At 38.0% G+C, this 22,346-nt stretch overlaps 1 protein-coding gene across 1 annotated transcript in view; it reads left to right on the top strand.

The window, feature by feature from the left end:
• Positions 1-18,979, top strand: part of si:dkey-261h17.1 — a 38,831-nt gene extending 19,852 nt beyond the window's left edge. The window contains exons 5-8 of the mRNA XM_017694225.2: positions 5,904-6,027; positions 6,111-6,154; positions 11,550-11,717; positions 15,857-18,979. Coding sequence (XP_017549714.1) covers positions 5,904-6,027; positions 6,111-6,154; positions 11,550-11,717; positions 15,857-16,048 — 528 coding nt within the window. The 3' untranslated portion in view covers positions 16,049-18,979. The remainder of the gene's footprint in view (positions 1-5,903; positions 6,028-6,110; positions 6,155-11,549; positions 11,718-15,856) is intronic.
• The last annotated feature ends 3,367 nt before the right edge of the window (positions 18,980-22,346 follow it).

Below are 22,346 nucleotides of genomic sequence, written 5' to 3'. Positions count from 1 at the left end.
AACTGGGATACAAGCACGTCAGTTAAATCTATCCGCATGTGAAGTATAAACTGTCTGCATGCTACCATGTTTTCTGTCACTAAATTAAAAATATTATATAAACCCAATGCTGCCTGTCAGTGGATACATCGTTTCTGAGTGAGCATGCACACGTGTTCAAAAAAGTATTCATACCACTAAGAGATATTTATTATGTAAGTAATGATAAAAGAGAGTAATAATGATGAAAGTTTATTGTCATTGGTATACCACACAAAAAATATGAATTTTGGGTTTGTTCTTCACATAAAAATCGAATTACCAGAGCGAATCTTGTAAGAAATCACATTAATAAAAGGTAAAAAGGTAATAAAAGGTAATAAAATACACTATTAAAATGGTTCTTCAAGGGATCTTTAGTAAAGAAAAAAGTGCTATATAGAGGTTGTTGTGTTCTTAAATGTCCATAGCAGAATGCACTGTTTTTAGTAGTAGTAATCTCTATCTAGCTCTGTACACATGTCTGAGGAAGGAAGCTTCAGTTGGACAAAGATAGCTTTGTGAGCCAAGGCAGTTGGGGTGTTCTAGCATATGGGACCAAACTGAGGAGATCCTGCTGCACTTGTCACTTTACAACAGTACTAAATCATCCTTTCACGCAAAAGTTGTGAGCAGTCAGACAAGAGGCACCATTTATATCTGTGGCCTTGGCCACAAAGAGGTCAGTCAGAGGCCTTGGAGGGACACTGTGGAGGATGTACTGGTGTTTTAGTCACAACCAAGACTTTTAGTGGCCGAGTCTGACATGAGACCGAGACAAGAATGAGACCTTAACAAGACAATCTGAACAGTTAAATCATGTGGACTGCAAAAGCTTTTGTGATCATTTGTGTGGGCTGCGAGTTGCAAGTTTGGGAACCGCTGATACAGAGAAAGGGCAGTTGTATTCTGTTTCTTCTGGTTTTCTTTAAATTCACGAATAATTCAGTTTCCACTTATCTCAGACAGAGGCATCGCACCTGCCTGGTCTCCAAGTTTATTTTACCTTGAGATAAGACAACATCAAAATGATGATGATACTGAGATGAGAGTGAGACCGGTAGTTTATAGTCTTAATGCTCTTCTTGAGTACTACAATGTACGATGTACAGTACTGATCTGGACGCTTTAAAGCTTAATGTAATAGTAATGGTGATGAGAACAGTAGGGAAGTGGGGTCTTGGATCACCCCACAAATTATTTTCAGATGTCAACAAACTCTGCTTGGCCTCTTTGCCCCACCATGCATTTGGTCTAAAGTAACTTTCTAAAGTTTTAAGCAAGCGTGTAGTAAACAATATATAGAACTAGCTGGTGAGCTAGCTTAGTTAGTCAACTGGCCTACGACAGTGTGACTGGTGTTTACAACTTGGCAAAATGGATAAGAAAAGGAGAGAAGCGCATAGCTGAGAGAAAAATATCTTCAAATTAACTACTGAATACTTATTACTTATGCAAGGAAGCATCAGGTCAACACTTTGACGTACAGCTAGCTACCTACCACTGTGCTAGAACACATTGGTTGTAGTTTTATCATGTTGAGTTACAGGTAGCCTAGGCAAAATGGTGTGAAAGCACAAATGGAGAGAACTTAAATTTCTGATACATGATATGCAACTATGAAAAATGTCTGTGGTAACATCTCCAACTCAAAGAAGATTGAAAAAAGATATCACTGTGCCACTTAATTGTGTTTGAGTGCACATAACAGAGCAGTTGGTGTTATCACTGGTTGGTTATTCAGTGTTATAGTCATTGTAAACAGCATTGTGGACAAGATAGCTAGCTACTGTATAGCATTATGCTGTGCTTGGTTTAGAGGTCAGAGCTCAGAATAAAATCATGTTTCACCTGCATGCTTTGAAGCTATAAAGCATGAAAAAACATGGGCACCTATATGAAAACTAGTATTGTTAGCAACAAGCTAGCTCATTAAGGTCAGTAACATGAGTGATAGCTCGTATCTTCAAAACAAGAAACTTTATGGCCAGTGTTATGTTAGTTGAGCGAGTGAATACTACTAGATTAGATTAGATTGACCTTTATTAGTCCCACAATGAGAAAATTTCACCTCCGTATTTAACCCACCCGTGCAGTGAAACACCATATGCACACTAGTGAAGACACATACTAGGGGGCAGTGAGCACACCAGTTGGGGCACCTTTCCGGTCTGGCCTGCGACTGCCCCCATACTATAATCTCATTAAAATAGTGAAGTGATCATTATTACTGTTGATGTTGGAGTTGAGAACACCATCTCATAATTCTTGGTTTATGGGGTGATTTGTGTGGTTTCACCTAGTCGGTGAAATTAAATGTAGTTTTAACATAGTGAACATAGCTAGCTATTGTACAGAGTTAATTTGAGCAACATAATATGCCTATATGTATATATTGCTACATTTGACTTGGCTTGGAAGCGGGAGCTACAAAGCAGAAAAAAACATGCATGGCTTCATGTAAGTGAGAATTGTTAGCAACAAACTAGACAGTTAATGTTAGAGATTTGCATCATAAAGGTCAATAGTTTATTTAGCTTCTCAAAACAGTGAAATTTGTGGTCAGTGTTATAGTTAAACCAACTATTGTGTTCATTAATCTAAAGCATATGGTATGATAATCTTATTTAATTCTGTTGATTTGATGCCATACACTGAGCTCTGAGTTAGGAACTCCATACAGAGTTATGTTTTCCTTCAGTTCAACACAGCATAAGTTCAGCTATGCTAAGATAAGCAGTCGGTGAATGTTCTGCTTATCCCATCAGTCAGATGTAAAAAGCTTCAATTTCTAAGAACCTCAACTGTTGTTTTGAAAGAATCTAGTTTTGGGTGAAGCATGTCTAAATTCATTGTTTACCATAAGATGGCAGATTCCAGACATCATATCAAGTGTAACTAATTTCAGCTTCCAAACCAACAAACGTTTCTGTGAAAGTGCTATTTTTCTTTGTTAGAGTTAAAAGCAGGAAATAGAGAAATAGGCCTTTCATCTGACCATTTCAACACCATACACTTGTGTCTGGCATGCGTCCTTGCAGGTGATGAACAAGGGCTCTTCATATGGAATGTACAGCCTGCTTGCTGGATGGAATTCTATCACTGTGCCACATGACTAATAGCCCAGATAGGCCTGCATTACAGACATTACAGGTTCAGAAACAAGCTGCTACAGAATAAAGGAGAATCTGTTCAAACAATCTAATGGAACCTTCAGCAAAACATCTGAGGGAGTGCACAGCTTAGCCAAAAGTAAAATCTCTTTGGAGATTTCAGTGCACTACAGGAAAACAAGTCCTTCAGAAAAGGGGGTGGTAAGAAGCATCCTAATGGGAACATCTTGCTCAGGACATCTCGAAAGTTGTACATAGGGAGTATGCCAAGATGGAAAAAACTCTCAGAGAGAAAAGTGCAAGAATGTGACTGCTAAAAATGGCCATCTAATAGTCCCATGTGAAACTATGAAGCTACAAGATAAAGCATATGCTGTCTAAAAGGGGCTCAAATACCAAAAACAACAAACATTAGTCTTACTAATTTTCTTATCTTTCATGTACAGTTCTGGTCAAATGATAAATTTTGTTGATTTTATGTTAAAAATAACAGAATAAAATACACATTCTCTAAAGAGGACACATTTCTGCAAGCTTTAATGAATAAGTGATACTTTTTTAATCCCACAAACAGGGAAATTCCACCTCCGCATTTAACCCATCCATGAAGTGAAACACCACATACACACTAATGAACACACACACACTAGGGGGCAGTGAGCACACTTGCCTGGAGCAGTGGGCAGCCCAATCCACGGCGCCCAGGGAGCAATTGGGGGTTAGGTGTCTTGCTCAAGGACACCTCAGTCATGTGCTGGGGATCGAACCGGCAACCTTCTGGTCACAGGGCCGGTTCCCTAACCTCCAGCCCACAACTGCCCCAGTGTAACAAACAGTGTATCAAATTAGGGGAAATAAAACATGAAATGTGCCCTGTGCAAAGGTTATGGTGCATTTTATATCTTATGTTTATTTTTTCATTATATTAAAGTCAATTTAAAAATTGCAACATTTAAGTTTGCTTCCTGTAGAGGATGTGTTAACATAATTTCACTTTAAAAAGCATACATATCCGTCATACAAACCTTAAAATTATGTCAACATTTATAGATACAAAAACAGTCAGATAATGATAGCAAGTTTCACTTTAATGGAAAGTTTATTTTTTGGGGCAGGTTTCTCTTTTTTTCTTACACTCCTGCATATAACAGAAGGAAAACAGTTGTTGATCTTGGCTTCACATGCATTACACACTAATGAAATCCAGGCAATAGTCACAAAGGCTGTAGTGTAGAGGATACACGTTGAGCAGAGACCAGCTATGAGGCTCAGGAAATGTGTTTTCATGTGTTTGCATACAACCCCTCCAGCCCACATTTTCCTGATTATCAAGTGAGGGAGAGAAAAATAAAGAAAAGGGGAGGGAATGAGAGACAGGGCGAAAGAACGAGGGAATATGATGTCCTTTCTAAATTGCCTCAATGAATCTTAGCTACAAAACCCGTAGCAACCCAAAATGGTTAGTAACAAAGCAGAGTGGCTCATAAAACCTTGCTGAAATAGATCAGCCCTGCTGCTGGCTCATAAAACAAGACTTCCACTTTCTTATACTACAGTTTTTCAGATGTGACAGAAAAAAGTAGTGCTCAGAACTTCCAAAACCATTTTAATCATGCAGGTTCAGTGGGGCTCAAAGAACATACGTCTTGGACTTGCCTATAAATCCAAAAGCAGACGTCACTTTAGTCACTGTTCCTGTTGAACACTAGCCAGTTGAGGTTTTGTTACTAATGTCCCAATACTGAAACGTCTAAACCTCCATGGTAAAATATTGCTTAAATAAAGGTCTTATTTATATTTCTACTTAAGTCAAAATTCAGAAGTACTCAACTTTAAATAAAAATTCCCTTGTTCAAAACATCGATAAAATTATATTAAAAATATAAAATTCAGAGTAGTTTGATATGAAGTGCTCATTATAGAGAAAAAAAGTCAGAATTGTACACAACAGTGGTGAAAGGAACCCAACCTTTGAAGTGTTTAATGCCAATTAAAGTTCCCTCACAGGAAAATATTGAATGAAATTGTTAAGAATACAATGCTGGGTGCCTATGACACTGTTTTCCATAGTTGTGAGATCAGATTTTGGCCAAACAGAGAAGGTACTATTTGGGTGGTGGATCATTCTCAGCACTGCAGTAACACTGATGTGGTGGTGGTGTGTTGCACTGGTCTGAGTGGATCAGACACAGCAGTGCTGCAGGAGTTTTTAAACACTGTGTCCATTCACTGTCCACTCTATTAGACACCCCTACCTTGTCAGTCCACCTTGTAGATGCTGCCCATAGGACACTGTTGGCTGGATATTTTGGGTTGGTGGACTATCCATTCAGCAGTGTTTAAAAACTCCAGCAGCACTGTGGTGTCTGATCCACTCAGACCAGCAGAACACACACACACTAACAGAACACCACCACATCAGTATTACTGCAGTGCTGAGAATGATCCACCACCCAAATAGTACCTGCTCTGTGAGGGTCCATGGGGGTCCTAATGATTGAAGAACAGAGTAAAAGGGGGCTAACAAAGTATGTAGAGAAACAGATGGACTACAGTCTGTAATTGTAGAACTACAAAGTGCACCCATATAGTAAGTGGAGCTGATAAAATGGACAATGAGTCTGATCTGTGTGTATTGTAAAATCATATCCTGCAGATAGTAGTTGGTAGTTGAGTGAATATATATATATATATATATATATATATATATATATATATATATATATGTATTACCCCATAATTTTTTCTGTGAAATGCTTTTGTCCTGCACAGGATGACACAAAGAACAAAATAAAGGCCCAAATTCATCAATTATGCCCCACAACGAACTGCACCTTTGAAATCTTCCAGGAGGAAAACTCCAAAGATGTGATTGTAACTGGATCAATGAGTGAAGGTATGTTCATTTAATTTATTTTTTTGGATGAGATCCTAATGTATAACTCAATCTTGTGAGCTCAAACTTCTCTCTTCCTACAGATGATGTCACTGAAATGGTTGGTAGCATTGCTAATATCGAAGATGTGAGTATATAATATTGTCAATACATCTAATATTTCACATTTTAGGATTAGTGTAAGAATATTACAAGATTATTTAACCTATATCTAGATTGCTGCATGTTTTGCATGTCATTTTTGGTCCACTGGAAGATATTTTTCCTTTTTTTCAGACATGACTTGAAATAAACACAATCGTCTGAATTATTTACAGATTATGTGCAGTGATTTCAAATCAGTCTTTCATGGGCATTTAATTGAAAACAGCACAACGAAGACATTTAATATATTAATATTTAATCTATTACCTTTTTTTTTAAAATATACACTAATTCCAAATTTAACAACTCCGACACAAAAAATTTGGGGGAGAGACAATGTAAGACTGTGGAGTTAGTGGAAGGATCAAAAACATCTATTTTGGGACTTTCCATAGGAAAACAGTTGCATAGGTAACAGACAGTGCTATCATTATTGGGCATAAAAGGAGCATTCACCAAAGGCTAAGTTGTATATTATGTCCTTCTAATCATTAACACAGGCGAGCGTGGCTGCATATCCAGCAGGTTAAGAGCAATGTTTCTCAATACAATATTGCAAAGAATTTAAGGAATCAGGAAAAATATCTGAGCCCATGGCCGAAAGCCAATATTATTCAATATGATTCAATCCTGTGACCTTTGATCTCTCGACTGTACTAAAAACTGATATAATTCTGTAATGAATATAGCTGCATGAGCTATTTCAGAAAACCTTTGTCAGTAAACACAGTTAATCTGTAATTCAATGTAAGTTAATGTTCTACTATGCAAAACAGAAGTCACATATCTACAACATCCTGAAACGGCATCAAATTCTCTGAGCTAAAGCTCATCTGAGGTAAACTGATGCAAAGTGGAAATGTGTACTGTGGTCTGATGTGTCTATCTTTCAAATTGTTTTTAAATTAAAATAATGGATGTTTTGTTCTCTGGGGCAAAAACAAAAAGGACCATCTCATATGTTACCAACGCACAGTTCAAAGGCCAGCGTTTGTCATGGTATGGGAGATTGTTAGTGCCAGTGGCATGGGTAACTTGAACTTTTGTGGAGGCACTGTTAATGCTGAGGGGTACATCCGCATTTTAGAGTAACATATGTTGCCAACTAGATGATGTCTTTTTCAGGGATGTCCCTGTTAGTTTCAGCAAGACACTGCCAAGACACATTTTGCATGAGTTACAAAAGCATGGCTTTGAAGTAAGTAAGGGCAGGTGCTAGACTGGCCTGCCTGCTGTCCTGACCTGTGTCCCATTAGAAATGTGTGGCACATTATGAGTATATAGAACAGCTACAACAGTTGGCATCCTTAGTTATCAAATGATTACTGAACATTGTTCAGTTCAGAAGGAAATATAATGTAACACAGTGGTAAACATGGCCCTGTTGCAGGCATCAAATTTAGAATAAACATAAAGAATAAATATCTTGTCTTTGGACTGTAAACTGAAATTAATACAAAAAATAATTGTTGATTGCTTTTAATTTACATTGATTATATTGTCCCAACTGTTTTGGAATTGAGTTTGTAGATAAAATCGCTTAAAAAAGTAAAATATCTGTAAGCAGTTTAAATAATCTTATTATGTACTTACAGTAATCCTATGAAATGACATAGTAGATATATTTACTCCTTCTAAGATGTTTTCACTTGCTGAGACATGCATTTTTGCTGTGTGCTATTTTCCTCAGTCTTTCTTGTATATGTATTAGACTTTTGCTCTAAGTCCACAGCATAGACTCCTAAACACTTAAAGAAGATGGTTTTTCTTTGGTAAAGAAAATGGTTCTAAATAGAACCATTAACACTCAAAGAACCCTTTGCATGATTCACAGGTTCTTTGCATCATGAAAGTGTTCTTCAGATTAATGAAGAATATGCTTTACATCAAATGTTTCATTTTGATCGCAGTTCAAAGTCAAAACTACAGACACATAAGAGAAGAAGACCAATAAGTGTTGAGGCTAACAGTGTCCAAGATTATATGGCCAGTCTTGTAAACCTTGTTCTAGTGTAATATCAAGCACCAGTGTAAAACAGATGAGCCCGATGTACGCAGGCACCAGGGTGAGGATTCTCAGAGAGAAGTCCTGACTGACCCTCCTCCGCCCCAGGGCCCACTACTGACGTCAGGGCATCTGACATAAGCCTGTTACACGCTCCCCTCCCTATTTTGTCCCTTTCTCTTTCTACCCCTCCCTATAACGTTCTCCCTCTCTCTCTTTTGCTCTCTCAGCTGGAAGTCATCTTAGGCCTCAACTTACATACACACACACGTGCGCACACACACACACACACACACATCCACATACATACACACATGCGCACACACTCTAATGTTTGGATAATTGTGCTGCCTGTGTTTCTCCTCAGAATTTATTCTCCATTGCACATATTTTATGTGGGCCTGTGCTTGTGCCTGTTGCTGGAAGTTAAAAAAGACTATGAAGAGAATATAATGTGGGTTATGTAACCAACAGCACACTTGCAGCTCTGTCTCTGAACATAAGATATACTTATAAATCTGCTGACAATAAAGGAGTATATGCTGATATCTGCATTGATAACCACCCCCTATTAGAACAAATGTGATCAGGCTCGGGGTGAAAAATCCTAAAAATATTGACGATATTCCAGTTTAGGCTTTAAAACTGGGTGATCCCATATGGATAAAAATTTACTAACATGTACTTTTGTATATTTGAAATACATGTCAAAAACATAGCAATCCACTGCTCAAAAAAATAAAGGGAACACTCAAATAACACATCCTAGATCTGGATGAATGAAATATTCTCATTAAATACTTGAATCAAAATTATTAACCAATGGAGGCCTGGATTTTGAGTCACACACAAACTTAAAGTGGAAAAACACACTACAGGCTGATCCAACTTTGATGTAATGTCCTTAAAACAAGTCAAAATGAGGCTCTGTATTGTGTGTGGCCTCCACGTGCCTGTATGACCTCCCAACAACGCCTGGGCATGCTCCTGATGAGGTGGCGATGGTCTCCTGAGGGATCTCCTCCCAGACCTGGACAGCTCCTGGACAGTCTGTGGTGCAACATGGTGTTGGTGGATGGAGCGAGACATGATGTCCCAGATGTGCTCAACCAGATTCAGGTCTGAGAACGGGCGGGCCAGTCCATAGCTTCAATGCCTTCATCTTGCAGGAACTGCTGACACACTCCAGCCACATGAGGTCTAGCATTGTCCTGCATTAGGAGGAACCCTGGGCCAACCGCACCAGCATATGGTCTCACAAGGGGTCTGAGGATCTCATCTCGGTAACTAATGGCAGTCAGGCTACCTCTGGCGAGCACATGGAGGGCTGTGCGGCCCTCCAAAGAAATGCCACACCACACCATTACTGACCCACTGCCAAACCAGTCATGCTGAAGGATGTTTCAGGCAGCAGGCATCTCCACGGCATCTCCAGACTCTGTCACGTCTGTCACATGTGCTTCACATCTGTGAAGAGCACAGGGTGCCAGTGGCGAATTTGCCAATCCTGGTGTTCTCTGGCAAATGCCAAGCGTCTTGCACGGTGTTGGGCTGTGAGCACAACCCCCATCTGTGGACGTCGGGCCCTCATACCATCCTCATGGAGTCGGTTTATAACCGTTTGTGCAGACACATGCACATTTGTGACCTGCTGGAGGTCATTTTGCAGGGCTCTGGCAGTGCTCCTCCTGTTCCTCCTTGCACAAAGGTGGAGGTAGCGGTCCTGCTGCTGGGTTGTTGCCCTCCTACAGCCTCCTCCACGTCTCCTGGTGTACTGGCCTGTCTCCTGGTAGCACCTCCAGCCTCTGGACACTACGCTGACAGACACAGCAAACCTTCTTGCCACAGCTTGCATTGATGTGCCATTCTGGATGAGCTGCACTACCTGAGCCACTTGTGTGGGTTGTAGAGTCCGTCTCGCTACCACGAGTGTGAAAGCACCACCAACATCAGCCAGAAAGCAAAAAGGCACTGAGAAGTGGTCTGTGGTCCCCACCTGCAGAACCACTCCTTTATTGAGTGTGTCTTGCTAATTGCCAATAATTTCCACCTGTTGTCTATTCCGGTTGCACAACAGCTGTGAAATTGATTGTCAATATTGTTATATTGTGTTGTTTAAGTGTTCCCTTTATTTTTTTGAGCAGTGTACATTCCAAAAACTAAAATTTCAGAGTTATAATGCCGTATTAATCAAATATATTTAAAAATACATTTATGGAAATAGCCAAAATACTTGTCTAATGCACTTTACTGCTTGGAATACAAGTGTGCATATCCCAGTCTCTTAATTTAAAATATTAGCAAATGAACCAAATGAAACGCAAGTGCAAACAGTGCATTAAACAAGTATTTTGGCTATTTTCACACACTGTCAGATGAATTTGATAAATACATTTACATCCACTTGTTTTTTATAGGACATTTTTGTGTGCAGTATAAAATACAGTACATTTGGTTAATATAGCAATATAATCTGAAATATATTTTAGTGTTTGGAATGTATTTCAGCATGGACTGCAATGTACTCAAAATGTATTTCAAATATTTTAAAACATATGTCCATATATTGTTTCCATATGGGTGATTAGACTGCTGCTCACATATATAGTCAGTGTTGTATTACAGTGTTCCTTTTCTCAAGGAATTGGTCCTGCCTTCTATAAATCAATGATTGTGATTGGTTGATCCATTCATTACTTCATAATTATGATGATGATCTATTGCATTAGGACTTGTCTTCAACTCTTAAAGTCAATAGCACAGCTTGATAAGATACCACAGAGGAAAACAATTCCTGATTGATCAAATTTCTGCTGGATATGGCAAGAATTTCACCCTTTTGTTTCCATTCAAAACTTAACAATGAAACAAGAGTAGTAGTGTTATATTTGCAGAGTTATAATACAAGCATGAGTTTTATTTTACTGCATCATTTGAACACATCTGCTGTCCTTTACATCATGACTACCACACCTTTTCCTTTCCTTGTAAAGTTGCCAATTTGCATTTAGGTTTTTAAAAAAGTGGTGATATGGTTCTTTATAGAAATATTTAACAAAAACGGTTCTATATAGACCCAAAAAAGAATTTAGCTTTTGTTACAAGTCATTTGGTATGACATAGAACACTTTTTGTAAAGGGTGCAGGCTTTCTCTGTGTCTGTGAATCCAGCATTAGATCATTCCCCTGATCTCTTTAGTTTAAAACCAAACAGGAAATTCTTTTCCCATAATTAAAAAAGAAGTATTGGGTAAACTGCAATTTGTGAAGCAACAACCACAGAACTGTTACTAATGTTTCTTGATGTGATGGAGTCCTCCTGATTCAATGAAGTCAGATCCATAGCTGAATCATTTGTCTTGCTTGTATGCAGCTGGGAGTGGCAAATGCCTCGGTCAGGGAACAGAACGAACAGCCGCCAAAGAAAGAGTCACCTGCTGTGCTTGTGTCCCTGCTAGTGGCTGGCTTAGCATTGGCTGCTGGGCTTATAGGAGGATACGTGTGGAAGAACCGTCGCTCCAAAGCAAAGGGCATGAAACTGGTGAGGGAACATACACACACAATGTCTTCTTCACTCTTATGACAATAAATGCCTAACAGTGCATAAATTCACATACAGGGACTTGAATGTGGAACATAGGGAAGAGCACAGCATGAACTAATGATACACATTTTTGTACTTCACAGAATTCACACCTAAAGTATTTTTATTGCCCTCTTGGTGCCTGTAACAATTGGTGCCTGTAACACTGGACTGAACTTGGCTTAAGTTGACCTGGCTTGTCTTGACTTGAAACTCTATCTACTTACAATGTAACATCTTATAAATTCCCATCTCCCTCTCGGGGTTGATATTTGTTCAGCCTTCTAGTTCCATGCAGAAGCTGCCCGGAACTTCAGCCCAAGTTTTGTATCAGTCAGTCTCCCTCATACTACCACCACATGCTGGAGGTAGTATGAGTATCATTCATAGATGGTAGATGCTGGACTCAAACATCATATTTTCATTCATAGCAGAGATACGCAGGTTGTATTAAAAATTGCTCAAATACTTAAAATATTAAGTGAAATACACAGTCTGTTGTACACTGTATATATAAACACAGGTTGTGTCCTGCTGTCTACATATTATGGTCAAACTGGTTACGCTGTAGTTTATCTAGGTTACTTCAGGTTACTGAAGTAATAAATGAATACGCTTACAGGTAAGGGGGTATTTTTCAACATTTCAGTTAACTGAACAAAAGTATGTGTAACATCACTTTCAGAACAAAACCTTTTCAGGAAAACAAATTGTGACTTTTTAGGTTTTTTTGTTTGTGTTTTGTTTTTACAGAATTTGAAAATACCTGCCATTTACACTGTGTTACACTAAGAATAATATCTTTAATTCACACTGAGAGTTATAAATGCTTTTTCCCTTCTCCTCCAAAAATGTGTCTTTTGGAGTTTAGAACAAGGAGATAGGATAGAACAAGGTCTTGTTCTGACTGCAATGATAAGCACATCACTTTTCCTTTTGACATTTCACTCCTCCTTCCTCCAACTGTGCGGTTGTTTATGTCATAATAGAATAACCAAAATCTCAAACATTCAAATGTAAACCTCAGATTTCATTTTCAGGCATGGCCTAGTACTATTATACAATTCCGCTTGTGATCTTTTAGTCACATCGTACTTTGAAGGTTCCCTATAATAGTATATCTATAAATGCATAAGCCCTGAATTCTAAATGGCTAAGCTGTGTTTGAAGGCATTTGTAACATCCCTTTTATTTTGTTCCCTTCCTGTTTGTTTACCTAACCATATGCTTGTTGGTTTGATTTTTCATTTCCTACCCATTGCCTCCACCCCTCTTGGGTGCATCCAGTCTAGTTTGCCTGCCAGGTGTCTCTGTTTTGGTTCCATTGCTCCTCCATTCTCAGCCCTCATGTTATGCTCCTCGTCTGATTTGTTTTTCTCTCCTCCCACTCATCATTTGCTCCAGCCATGTCTTGTTTCCTGTTTGGTATGTGTATCTTGTTATGCATTGTGTGTTTGATACCTTTTTGTTTTTTGTAATTCTCATTTATTTTGCCTTGCTGGATTCCTTCTTCAGTTCCTGCTTCTGGGGGTTATTTCACAAAGCAGAATTCCTTGGTTAACCTTATAAGACCAAAACACAAGTATGTCCACTAAGAACTAAGGAACATTCCTATTGGACATTCCTCATCTTATGACTTAAGTTGTCCAGCTTACTAGCTACTTATAAAATGCATCCTGCTTCCACAGCTCCACTGTTGTGTGTTGGGAAACACACTTTTATCACTTTCTTATACCAAGTGAGTTCTATATTAATGTACAGTTATGTTGCTCACATGTACACTATGAAAAAGAGTTTCTAAAATTAATAGAACAATGATTTGTTTTACTTTGTTAACTTATTATTTAAAGTTCAACAAACTCAGAAATTGAAGTCAAGAAGATTACTTACTTTTTAAGGCAAAAATATATGTATTTTTACAGGGTACCACTGAGCGTATGGATAGACACGATCAAGCATCAGAGTGTATGACATAAATGACCTGAAGCCGTACTAAAGATATCACTAAAAAGAACCTGGTTTTGTGGCAGGAATTTGGGTGGGTTACTGCTTTAAAAAAATTCTGTTCAACTGAGATGATTAGGAAAGTGAGTGTTTTATGCTAATGGAAAAAATGTTTAAAGTTAAATAAATGACAAAAAATGAGGTCTGTTAGATTGTGACTGGAGCTGGAAAGTAGATCTCCCAGAGCAGAGTTGGCAACTGCTGCTTTAGATATTTACTGTCAGCAGGTGTCACTGCCATAAAACTTCAGTCTGCCCCACCAAGAATCCTCAGTCAAATCCTCATTCCAAAGCTACACACTCATTCCAACTGCAAACGTTATTGCAAAGCAATACATTTGTAGTGCATTTGGTGCAGATGCAAAGGGTGACCTGATGATGTGTGCACTGGAGAATTGTTTCCAGGCTTGTGATTATGTGGGAAGCAACTGGCTCCGTATCAGAAGTGGTTGCACACACCCCTATCTAACTTCCCGAACTTGAGCATTATGAGAGTGAAATATTTTTCGTTTCATCTCCATGCCAAATCAGCACAGCTGTTTTTTTTTTCTCTTTGACGTCAAGCAATAAAGTTCTGATAAAAAGCTGCAAAGCCCTTAACTTTGGCTGCCAACAGTGGAGCTCCATCTGTATTGATAAATAGAGCCATGTGGCATTTTAAACAAGGACTGAAAATGAACAGCAGTTTTTGCTTCATATTAACCCTTAGAGGTCTACTACTGTCATCGTGTTGTACTACATCATTTACATAATTCATTTTTATGTAAAATAGTTACACTATGAATCATACCCACAATTATGATATTAACTTCAACTCATAATGTAACAGAAATTATGCAATATTGTTTTGTAATCTAGACACAAAAAAGTAACTCTATTCCAATGCAGTTTCATGTAAAAGGCATCAGATTACAGATGTTATAAAATTATTGCAGGACTAGCAAGACTATAATAAAAAACACTTTTTCACACAATTTTTCAGATCATGAAAATGTGACAACTCACTCCACCAATCTCTGTTATGGTTGGCATAGCAACAACCAAACTGACATGCTGATTGTGTCTCAGCAAATAATAACGAACATCAAAAGGATTAGGTTGTCTACTGCTTTGTCCTGTATCTTGCTATATTTCCAAAAGCAGCTAAATGTGGACTATGGACATCAGAACTAAATGCAAAAAAACATTCAAAACACAATAAGGGAGTGGAACTCTGTGCTGCTTTTGCTTTTCCAAAAAGGAAAATAATCTGCCCATTACCACTTTGTGCCCTTTTGCACTCTTTTATTGGCAAATGATATTCTGCAGATTATTAGTTTTTTGTTTGTTTGTTTGATTTTTCACTGAACAGGCAATTTGCAAAATATACACAGGTGCATAATTTTGACAGGCAGTTGAGTCACCTATATCATTTTGTGTGATACATTAGGGCAGTTTTCATGTTTCTTTTATATTATTCTTTTCAAACCTTGTACAGATTTGTTTTAACTTTAATTTAAAATGATTTTAATAAATTAATCTGATCATACTTGAAAAATACAGATGGATATAAATGATTATATTGCTTTAATGGGCCCATCTCCTTTTTCAAATAACAGCATTTGATATACTACATAAACATCACTAACATTTCCAAACATTCTTTTCACTCCTCAGTCCTTACAGTCCATATACAGAAACTAAACCACAAAACACAATATAAAATCAAAACAAAATACTAAGTAAAACTGAAAATAAAACTAAAAATCAATTAATAAACAAATGAATACAGAGTTACTAAGCTGCAGCATTTACATGATTACAAAAGTAAGGGGGAAGAGATTCAGGAGTTTTCAATTACTACTTGATAGAAAACAAACATGTAGAAGAGAAGCAGTGTTCCAAGTCTGGGGCTCAAACTGTTAGAATCTGCACTGTTAACAGACATTGAAATGATCTACAGCTGAGAAATAATTTGTATAAAATTACAAAAACTTCTGAGACATAAAGATGCTGATTTGGTTTGAAAAGTGTTCTTGCTCCAAAATGTAATGGATACCTTGCAAGGAACAAATGATAGATTTACCAAGTTCTTTTTATGCTTATTCGCCTTAGGCTGAGGAGTCCATGATGCCTGATGAAGAGAACCAGGGCAACACTTTGGTATCTGTGGCCCCTCTGAACCCCCCAGAGCCCCAGGAGAAGCCTAGCCTGAATGGAGAGTCCCCAGAAGCTGTGAAGACCCAGAATCCCCCTGCAGCTACCAACGGTCACTCCGCCACGAAGACAGCAGACACTGAGCTGTGAGAGCCATTCAGTACTGTACGCCCTGGGTTAAAGCCCATCATCCCAGGCCCCCTTAACCTCAACCCTGTTCTGTAGACCTGACCAACAAGGGACACCAGGGAACTACCACAGCCAATGCTCCATCTCCCGTATTTTCCTTTATTTTTACCAATGCAATTAGCAAACACTGGGGGCCGAGCTAATTTGTAAAGATGATGGTGATGATGGTTCTGATATGTAGTTTAAAAATATGTTGTAAGATTAGGCCTAAACTAAAATTCTCAACTGTAAAAATGACAATCTCATACTTTATGGTGTTAAGTTGCAAGGCAACAATGATGATGATGATGATGATGGTAATGCTGATATTTTGGTCGGTTCATAGGATTGAATCAGGGCGACAACCAAATCTTTTATGCATATTTCCAGTTGATAAATGCCATGTAAAGAATGTGTAAGTTTGTGGTAATATGCTGATCAAGTAATGATGGTGCTGGTAATTTTGGTATTAAATAATGAAATGACGGTCCTTTATAATGTGAAGAACATGAGAGGTGTGGCCCCCTGAGCTGATGTTAAATACTAGCCTGGGTGGAGGACCTTCCACATGATCCATTGCTGGCTCCCATGACTGCAGTCAGAGTTGGCCTGGGTTTATCCCCGCTTGTGTCTCAAAGCTTCACAGCTTCCCTCTGAAACCTTCCACATGGCTCCCTGTCCGAGAACACATCATTCCTCTGATCATTCTAAATTACATGATGAAGAAATGCTCAAAATGGTATATATGGGCTTTATGTTTCCTCTGAATGTGTGTGTGTGAGTGTTTACCTCCATATGGGTGTGAAAATGTATTGATTTGAAAGCGATCATTGATTTTGGAATGCTATTACCAAGTGTGAGCTATTTTTTTGGCCAAAGTAAAAAGCTTAGGCAATTTTCAGATGTAAAAATCCCAAAATGTTTAGTGTAATGAAATTTACCTGCATTGTTTATCACACTGTAAAAATGTTTAGCTTGCATAAAAAGGCAGTTATTCTGTAGTCAAAACTAAAATAAATATTTAGTTGAGCTACCATAACAATCTGTATTGCAGTAAGATCTACAAGTCAAAACTCTGGATTTTTTTAACATAGTGTTAGGAGTCTTGCCCAAGGACCTACCCACACAGGGTCTCATATGTAGGGTACCAACCCCTGCCTAACTACAAAGACAACAATTTACATAATTATATAATTTAATGCAGGGCATGTAGGTTATACTGTATGTGCTAAATGCAGCTATTGGTGCGACAAGATGTTGCAAGGAATTTCCTGTTGGTGTTCAAAAATAAAATATTTAATCTAATACATTTACAGTAAAAGTGCATATCTATACATTTGACTCAACTCAGGTGGATATCTTTTTTTCAGAGGAAACTGGAATGAATTCATTAGATTTAAATGCACCAAATGTAAGATTTGGGAATTTTCGAGACCTTTCTGGTTGAAATGTGTAATTGCACGCAACAGTGTGGAAAAACATTATGTAGTAAACTTGCTGAAGAACATGTCTTCCAAGAATGTAAGTGAATGATCTACTATTGTTATCATATTGGTATAATGCTGATTTTAATTAGAGACCTAAACCTTAAGCCTTCCTGTGTGTGTGACATTAATACCTAAAGACGCATGACGTGATCTGAAAAATTCCTGCGAAATCCGACCCGACAGCTCTGACTTTTCAACTACGTCAGGCTTTACAGAGTTTTTATTTTCTCCTGACTCAGTAATGCTACTTCTTTCAATTTGAACAAAAATCTTGCATAGTGCTGCTTCAAGAAAGAAATCTTAGCATCATTGCTCTGCATTTTTGTGTTTTGTTTTTTTTTGTAGTATAAAGAATCGTGATCAAATCGAATCGCTGTGAGATTCACACCCCTAGTGTGCATGTGTTTGAATGCATCCATGTTGAAAGGTTGATGCGTGTGTGTATCAGTTGGTGTGATATTTTGAGAGCTTTGCTGTAAGTATGCATGTGAACAGTCTGCTCGGACTAGAAAATTGTCATGTACAAGTTTTTGTTTGAATGACAATGTGATGACTTGAGGAGTTAAGGTCTTACATGTTGCTGGACCTCAGTGAACAACAAAGAACTCTTTTTTCATCACTGCAAACCACCAGATAACTCCAAAAACTGCCAAATCCCATACAACCACCAGCCCTGAGGTGACACTTAAAAGATCTCCTTTTCAATGGACCAAGAGACCATTTGGAAACATGTATTTGCTTTATCTTTGTAAACCAGTATTATGCTCTTTTGTAATATCTGTGTAATTTGCATAGTCGTTTAGATATAGCAGTTATCTTGAAACTCGTCCTAGTCTTGCTGTTTCAATGCATTTCTTCCATTCATACTTACATTTGTAGATCAGACATCAGCCAAAGCAAAACTTGAGCAGGACAAAAACTGCACTGAAAGAAGTGATGCGTTGAATTTGCTTGTTGGAAATGTGTAGATTTTAAAGTAAAATGCATTACATCAATGCAAATTTGTCTTTCAGTTTATTTACTTCTGGCAATCATTGTGTTAATGTAATATATTTTATTCATTATGTCTGAAGTATATTCAAATGTATTACTTTTTTCAGTGCAACTGTTTATGTGTACATAGACTACCACAGCAATAGGCACAGTACTGTAAAGGTAACAGACTCTCTTAGCTTGGCAGCCATAATATGTCATCTGGTTTTCTCTTCAGATCAGCCCATTTCTGGAAAACAAAGTAATCACACATGCACGAGCAAGTTACATACTTTCTTTTGCATTTTTTTTTCACGTGGTTTGTTTATTTACACTCCATCTTAACATTTCATTGTTCAGGGAGGGTGGTCTGTGTACTAGAATTGTATTAAACTGATAACTGTGTTTTTGATGTAAGTTTGAGATATGAATAAAGTTTTGGAAAGTACATGTATTTCATTTTGTTCCAGCTCATAAGATTTATTTTTTTTCAACAACAAAGAAACTGTTTATCTGGTGGAATTTTGTATGAGATTATCCACAGGCTCTCTCTCTCTCTCTCTCTCTCTCTCTCTCTCTCTCTCTCTCTCTCTCTCTCTATCTATCTATATTTCTCTCTGGTTATAGCTCTCTTTCTTAATCTTTTTTCTCACAATCTTTCTCTCTCTCTTTTTCTATCAACCATTCTTTCCCAATCGCCCTCTCTTTATTTTTATTTCTTTCTATCCCCATCTCTCTTGTTCCCTACTGCCTCTTAATCCCTGTTTCTCTATTTCTGTCCCTTTTTCATTCCCTGTATGTCTCTCTCTCAAACCCTTTCTATCCCTTTCTCACTTTATCTCTCTCTATATATTTACCTCTCAATCCCTCTCTCTCTTTCTCAATCTCTCTCTTTCTCTCTAACTCTCTTTCTCTCAATGTCTGTCCCCCTCTCTCTCCCTCCTTCAACAACTGCTCCCCTCTGTCTTTCTGTCTCCCTCTCCCCTCTCTCTCTCTGTCTTTCTGTCTCCTACACACACAAACAGACACATATAAAAATACTCTGTTGACTCTGAAAGATTTCTATTGCCCATAAGAGCAAACAGCTGGCTTGCATAAACGATACAATGATGACATCATGGTGGAGGGATTTGTCTGTGTCTCTTTGGGTCACGCCCCAGTCAAAAGCCTTCTCAGCAGGATCAGCCTCCCATGCGGTGGATCTGCAGTTAACCCCACACACCCAACTCCTCTCTAAGAAACCATCAACCCTTATCTCTGGCCTTAGCATCTTCTCACTGGGCTTTCACTGTCAGCAGTTGGATGGGGAGAGAGGGACTTTTGCAACATTTGCCTTATGAAGATGTTAAACATTGATTTATACAACCATGGCACATTGACAAAAGTAATTACTTGAAATGTCATTTTCATATTAACAATATATATGACCTCAACACATTTTGCCTTATGGTTCCAGTAGTGAACCATGACTATTAGAGATGGGAAATCAGTTTGGGAAAGCGCCTCTACAGAAATGCTCATTTCAGATAGTGCCCCTGTGTTACTGTTAAGCTAATTCACATGGATTCACATGGACTAGATATGCAGATATTTCCATGTTTTAATTGAAGCTTGTAAAAGATGTATTTCTTTTTACATACTTTTCTTTGTATGTAACAGTTTTACAGTGACATCTGCAGGAAAGAGCCCTGGCCTAGAGCTGCTGCTATTTTCCATTTCTAACAACTGGCTGAAATGCATTGAACAGTCTACCAGTGATGTATCTAGGACTTTCAGAAGGTCTAGAATACAATCACAAACTCTTACAGAATTGGTTGATTGTACTGTCAGTTTTTATTTATTTCAGTGGTTAATCTGACATGTTAGGCCTTCAGTTCATCTCCTGAATTCGTAACCGATGGCTGCGCTAGCTTGGCTGTATCTACTTAGTTTGAAATGTGTCTCAGTCTGGATGTTCTGACCACTCAAATCTGATTTCAAAGTGTTTTTTGCATCACATGCAATGCAACTAACAATGACAATGTCAAGTGGTTTCAAGAAGAGTGCCAGAGATTCATACTTGTGCTGGAGAATTTCTACTCATACGCACTATGGAAAAGAACAACAGCCTGTAGACAGATGCAGGACTAAATTTTATATATTTTATATAAATATCCTTGCACTTTCAGGGGAGGCTTTCATACAAGCAAATCTGGAAGAAACCTACTTGAACAAGTCAATTTACCAAGCAATATTTGGCAATCTGGGAAAAAAGGGTGTTCCAGAGGTCATGATGCCTGTGTCATTACCACTGCAATATCTCAAACACATCAAGGTTGGTAATGTCTGTACAAACTAATCCGATCTTATCACTTGCAATTAACAGTGCAAGACAGTCGTCTCAAAAGATGTGCTTCGAGAAACATATCCAATTTGCAGTCTGAACATAGCCTTAGATACCACAGAGAAAAAAGATCTCGATAGGAAAACAATTCAATTATTATAAAACTTGCTTTAAACACGACAGGCATAATAAACTAAAATAGACCGTTTTAATTTCACAGGAACCAATAAGCCCTCTCCATAGGCATAGAAGACCCTGAGGTTTCCCCACTGTTCAGTTTAATTGAGTTTATTGATGCCAGGTATCAATAAGTATTCTAAGTATTAGAAACACCTATCGTGTAGGTGCACTTTGCAGGTTAACAATAAAGTCCACCTGTTGCTGTACAAGTGAATTTCATTTAAGTGGAAATCAGAAGCCACATTACTTTTTTCAGTGCATACAACAAATTGCAAAACATTAGGATCAGTTATAATTTGATGCTGCAAAACAAAAAGTAAACATGATTGGAACAAATTTTATTTATTTTATGGTTTAACAAATAAAGAAATTGAAAAAGTAGAATAATATATATGTTAATACAAAAACACTTCCTTGCCCACCCTGTGGATCAATGATATTTACTTGATTTTTTGCATGGCTGTCGTTTAACTGTTACAGTGTAAACAGAGCCCCCCTTCATCCCTCCCCAGCAATCACAGGACACTCATATGATCTCCTTTCCTACCCTCAGGGACCTCTGCCAAGGGCTTCACAGTCTACTGTCACCAAAAATATGCCACCCTTCAAATCAAGAACATACCACAAAAATCTCTCAAGGCCTTAAAAATGAGGCACATAATCACAGACAAAACGGCAGCTATCAGTACACTTGAGAGAACATTCCCGAATGAACAAGGCACAAACAAACAAGCTGCTTTTGCTTCTGATTGGGCCTGACGTTGAAAAGAAGTTTAACCCCTTGACCTGCAGATATATTATGTAGTCGTAGTCTTAAGGCAAGTCCAAGTCAAGATTGAGATCAGGAGTGGCTGAGATTCAACATAAAAAAGAAGACAAAACTGACATTTGTTTATAGTTCATTGTATATTCATTTTCATTTATTTGACATATTCAATATTCATAGATAATATATTTTGTATTATAAAATGGATAGTTCCAGTTATGCCTTTGTAAACATGACATAAGCACACGACCTCACATCAACTGAATTCTGTATTACTGCCCCACATCATGAAAAATCTTTGTGCTGTTAAAGGAATTATCACTGTAATTCAGCTTGCATGGACCACTAAGTGTACTGATGAAGTAACAACCCGTTTCAGTTTAAACTGAGGGGCTAATAACTTATTTTCTTCATTAGAACTGGGCTGGTGAGCTGGCTAACATTCTAAAAGATAGCAAACATGCTAAATTGCAACATTAATATCACAGGCTTAAATTAAAGTGCTTACATTATGATTTACTGTAAAATGGCAATATAAAAGCATATAAAAAA

This window comes from Pygocentrus nattereri, chromosome 9, assembly GCF_015220715.1.
Source record: "Pygocentrus nattereri isolate fPygNat1 chromosome 9, fPygNat1.pri, whole genome shotgun sequence".
Taxonomy (NCBI): Eukaryota; Metazoa; Chordata; class Actinopteri; order Characiformes; family Serrasalmidae; genus Pygocentrus; species Pygocentrus nattereri.
The sequence above is the reverse complement of the archived record's forward strand: the minus strand, read 5'-3'. Positions and strand labels throughout refer to the sequence as shown.